Here is a 5,029-nt window from a genome sequence, read left to right on the forward strand (position 1 = left end):
ATTTTTATATTGAAGATTATATTGATAGAATATAAAAATATTAAAAGACAAATAAAAACTCGAAAAAATAATAGGTAGATGATAAAATGGCTATTTTTATAATTTAACTCATTTTGAAATGTCATATATAAAGACGATGGAAATAAATCCACAGTTTTACTAATATAAATTGCAGATTGATATAATCCGTAATTTGAGAATGATGTGTTATGCGCAATTAGCCCTAAAACTGCAGATATCATAAGTATAAAGCACTGAGTTTTTCAGCGATGCATACGATAATAACACACAATTTTTACCTTGTGTTAACTTCTAGTTTTGTTTGACATTAATCTATCTGATTGTACACTGCCAAAATTTTATATTTTCTCCAAAACCCTATTCTAATTTTTTCCCCAAAAAAGAAATGTGTGGTTCTTTGCAGTTGAATTTCTCATCCTTATCTGCAAAAAATCACACGTGTTAAGGTAAAAGCAAAACACAAACAGGACATTCAAAATGTCTTGCTACCTATGTCTTAACAATAGATGCCAATATCCTTTGCACTAGGCTCTTCAACCTACTGGAATAATGCATCCTTCCCTGGACCAGTTTTTCAGCTGCCGCTCCCATTTCATGCACAAATTTTACAGACTCCGATAGTCGATTGAGTAGATTCATCAGCGCAATTACTTCATTCCGTTGCAACTGCAACTGCGGGTCAATAAAGCGAACCATTTGAGTCTGAATGAAAAAGTTGATTTCTAATTCTTTCCATATGTTACCCATGACAACATATTTAGGTCAGAATCCTTGGTGTTTCAAGGACTTGAAAAAAGAAGCATTTTCTACAAGAAAAAACTCTAGCTACTATAGTTGGAAAGCCATGACTGAATGTTGGAATCATACACTAGAATGAGATTAGAACTGAAAATTGAAAGCTACAAATTGGGGAAGGGTACTTACTATCTGAACCAAATTCTCCTCATCATTTACAGAGAACAGAATCTTCAGTGCAGTTCCAAGACCAGAAACCTGAAGCTTTCCCCAAAGTCGACATTTTTCACACCCAACACAGTCCATCACCGCACTGCAAAACCCATCAGACATAAATAATCAAAGGCTTAATGATAAGTTTGGCCACTAATGTTTACCTGTTTTGTCAAAATGACCCTAATTATATTTTTGAATCTTTTTTCGCCATCAACCTTTGTTCTTTTTTTCAATTTTCTTTTTCTAACAGATTTAATGAATAAATTCAAGGTTCCAATCTTTCATACTTTTGTTTACTGAAAAGTTTTTCTACAGAGTTACTTTTTTTAGATAATTAAGTTTATTTTCTTTAAATTAACGGTTATTTTTATAATTTAATTTATTATTTATTTATTTTATCATTTTCCACGTGTAATTATCTTATTGCATTACCTAAGTAATAAATTACATCTCATTAAAAATATTTTACATATGAAATTCCACATCATCCCGTTAACTTTCCAAAAAAGATTCAAAAATACAATTAAGACAATTTTGACAAAACCTGCAAACGTTAGTGGCCACAAAGATGAAACAGTTCATGGAAGTTTCTCTGCAAGTGAGGGACACTGAGAGAGGTAAAATGTACAATTTCAGATTTTACTCCGTCTTTCGGAATATTATGTTTCAAGTAAAAATGGTTTCTCATTTTATATGTTCATTGTTCAATAACATTAATTAGAAATAAGAGTTGCAGCATTTTACATGCATCACCAGAGAGGAAATTAGAGAAACCTGATATTTTTGAAATGTGCTTGTATTTTCTGTTTCAGTTCTGGTCCTCTTCGTCCTTTCCACAATTTGGCTTCATCAAATGGAAGTGGGCATGCAGCTTGCAGTTTTGGATCATAAAGTAGCTGCTTCATTAGGGACTGCGTTTTTATGTCCTCAGTTGGATTACCTGTATCATATTCAGCTTGTTCCAAGTAGTCAGCTGTCTGAAATGCATCAAAGCAAGCTCTAGTAAGATAAATGGTTTCAGTTTTGGATTATAACGTAACTGCTTCCTTATTTATTAAGTACCTGCTCAACATGTACCATTGTTTTTTCTTATTTTTATGCTAGGCTACGCACCTTTGTCACAGCTCGGAGAACAAAGAGGAATGTAAAGTACAGGTTTTCAACACGATTTGGATATTGTAAAACCCGATAATACATTATTTCAAGATTGTGGCCCCACTGAAATAAGGAAGATAAAAATAAAGAAACAATGTTAATCTCTGCAACATTATTGTGCACCTATGAAATTAAGTTCATAAATGAGCACAAGTACTGAGTGACAAAATTGAGAATTTTTACCAAGTTTGTAGCTTCGTCAATCAGATAATCAGAAGCTATATGGACCGAAATAGATGAGTGAAGACCAGAAATCAATTTGTATAGTATTTTTTCTTCTTGGCATAACTCTTCAGCTGGATCTGTGTATCAGAATACAAACAAATAAAGTATTTTGTTTTTAAATAAAGGAGGTTCATTAGACTATTCCTATCTTCCATTAAGGATATTTGTTACTTAGTATGTACTCAATAGAACAGAAAACACGCCTACCACAGTAATTAATAAGTTCACAAACCAGAAAATATATTGATTTATGTCATTGAAGGTTCATCACTAGGCATTCAACATTTAGTTACTACTCCAAAATCAAATTGTTAAAAGGTAATGGACCGATGCCTCTACTCATACCAAGAAAATGCACAGGCATCTTTCATTCCCACACGCATCAAAGAAGATTAACGAGAACTCACATTTTGGACAGTTCTCCGAGTAGACAGCATCCCATATCCTTCTAGCCGATGTACCATTGTAGCCAGTATAGCGCTCTGGGTTCAGCTGAAGATTCACATAAGTCATCTCGGCTGCAAAAACAGTAACTTACAGGATCAACTGTTTGGGGTATTAATGTTGAGAACACCACAACTCTCACCGTAAATCTTATCATCACTAGCATTGCCTAGAGAGCAGCACTGAATCTTAACCTATAGCAATGTATCAGTTTAATTATGGTTCTCAAGGCCATAAGCAGTGTGCTAGAGAGCATCCAATACATAAAAACGAGTTAATAACAAATTCTGACTCACAATTATCAGTCTCATCATCATACGTCCAGGGATTATCTGTTTCTGTCCACCCTCTAAAAGCTTTACTATCTAGCGTGCGGTCAACAGCAGCCTGTGGCTTTCCTTCTCGGCACTTAAGGTCATCTGACGAAAGGGTACGTTGGAAGGGCTTGAATGAATCCGGGAATTCACTTTCTGGACATTCACAAACACTACAATCCCGCAAACGGCACATATTATCTTCAGGCCAAAATGGGCAATCACACCATAATTTAACCTGCCCAAAGCAATAGAAGAAACTAGTCTTCAATGAAAAACATAGAGCACAAATTTCAAATCCAGCACGTAAAGTTGCATTATCATACTAAGATGCATAAAAACATGAAAAAGTTTTCATAATAATCACACTTCTCTAAAACTTAAGCTAGTGTGCTTTTCATTCTATACACGTGTTTTATTTCCACTTTTCCACAAATACTAGAATCATCTTTCCAGTTCCCACATCAACTTTGTGAAAATTATGTCCAAAATAATAAAATAAAGCATCCACATATATATATATTTATGTATGTATATATTCTCATCATACAATGGGAATGGGGTAATCAGCAAACCTTGTAGTACCGACAAAATGGGGTTTTGACAAGCTGCTGAAGTATTGGATGTAATACTTCACCATTAAGATGGTCCACAGTTTCATAATCACAACAGGAATCCTCTACAGTCCCCTTATGCCTGTGTTTGCCCTGCACAAATGCAACATTCGATACAAACAATCATCAATCAACCTAAACCAATGGGCAACAGACAACAGAATTCATTCAAGAAAATCCAAGTGCCGAATGACTTTGAATCATAACCAGGCAAACGCAACAAAGAAATTCATCGGCATCAATTGAACACAGAGGATATTTAAAAGAAACAAAAACAACAATTCTCAATTCCATTTTAAGCTTCGACCAGTTCCCTAGTATCCAAACAAAATGAGACAACCAAAATAAAACTAAATCATTTTCATCACCAACAATCAATGTGTTTTGTCAAAGAAACAAGGAAGAGCAATATAAGAGAGAAAGTGAAACCTGAGAACATTGACAAGACTTGTTTGTGTCTCCAAATTTCGGAGAGATCTCTGGTTTAGCCCTTGAAGCCAAAGCAATAGCAAGAACAATTGTAATGGAAGCTCCTATCATCCATCTCCACCTCATTTTATCCCTCTTCGTGCTCTTCTTTTCCTCTGATTCCCCCATCGACCACAAATTAGAAAAAGACCCAGATTGCCAAAACCTTGAAAAACCTTGTTTGGTGTCCTGCAAATGAAGATAAAACAAAAGAAAATTCGGAACAATGCTATGTTTTAATGAATAGAATACTGGGTTTTTTTGGCAATGTTATTTAAGAAGCAGATTCTGGGGTTAACAAAAGGTAGAAAATCTTGGGTTTAATGGGGGGATCAAAGAGAAAAACAGACGATTCAAGAAATTGTGGGCGTTATGAGTATTCTTTGATGGTTTCCATTTCTCTTTACAGCTCAAAACCATGGGCAACAAGTGAGTGAAAACAAGGTAGGAACATTTGGCCTTATAAGGGTGCAACCCAACTAATATACTATTCGACCCAAAAAGTGGTGGCAAAACAACATGAACCTATGGTTTTTGGATTTTACCAAGAAAAAAAATATAATTTTATGAAATTATTTAGGCTTAAGCCAAAAATTCTTAATTAAAAAATAAAAATTAATTAAGCCTCATTCTTAAACTTAACATGGTAGATGTTTACATTTTATGCTAAGGTAATTTGTGAAACAATATCATGACACGTGACATGTCATGTGTATTTATTGTGTCAGCGTTTCCAAGCACGAGACTTCTACTATATATACCCCTAACATGGTAAAGAAATGATCGACCCTTAAGCATTTCAACCACAATCTCCAATCTTCTCTTTTGCATATTTAG

At 34.4% G+C, this 5,029-nt stretch overlaps 1 protein-coding gene across 1 annotated transcript; it reads right to left on the bottom strand.

Annotated features, from left to right (window-relative positions):
- Positions 1–292: 292 nt before the first annotated feature.
- Positions 293–4,642, bottom strand: LOC108483726 (endoplasmic reticulum oxidoreductin-1-like). Its single transcript, XM_017787287.2, has 10 exons — positions 4,154–4,642; positions 3,686–3,817; positions 3,093–3,348; positions 2,760–2,870; positions 2,311–2,429; positions 2,086–2,190; positions 1,747–1,949; positions 946–1,069; positions 511–693; positions 293–443 (listed from the first exon to the last, which is right to left on the bottom strand). Exons 1-9 carry the CDS (start codon positions 4,319–4,321, stop codon positions 511–513), a joined length of 1,401 nt encoding a protein of 466 aa, XP_017642776.1. The 5' UTR covers positions 4,322–4,642; the 3' UTR covers positions 293–443.
- Between the last annotated feature and the right edge of the window lie 387 nt (positions 4,643–5,029).

The sequence above is a fragment of the Gossypium arboreum genome, chromosome 6 (genome assembly GCF_025698485.1).
Source record: "Gossypium arboreum isolate Shixiya-1 chromosome 6, ASM2569848v2, whole genome shotgun sequence".
Taxonomy (NCBI): Eukaryota; Viridiplantae; Streptophyta; class Magnoliopsida; order Malvales; family Malvaceae; genus Gossypium; species Gossypium arboreum.

What these genes read in the sequence shown, in the direction of transcription:
- LOC108483726 (XM_017787287.2), bottom strand. Translation starts at nt 4,321, where the DNA reads ATGGGGGAATCAGAGGAAAAGAAGAGCACGAAGAGGGATAAAATGAGG. An exon ending in AGTCTTGTCAATGTTCTCAG is followed by an intron (nt 3,818 to 4,153) that starts GTTTCACTTTCT and finishes GCATTTGTGCAG; the next exon opens with GGCAAACACAGGCATAAGGG. An exon ending in AGGAGAATTTGGTTCAGATA is followed by an intron (nt 694 to 945) that starts GTAAGTACCCTT and finishes ATTGACCCGCAG; the next exon opens with TTGCAGTTGCAACGGAATGA.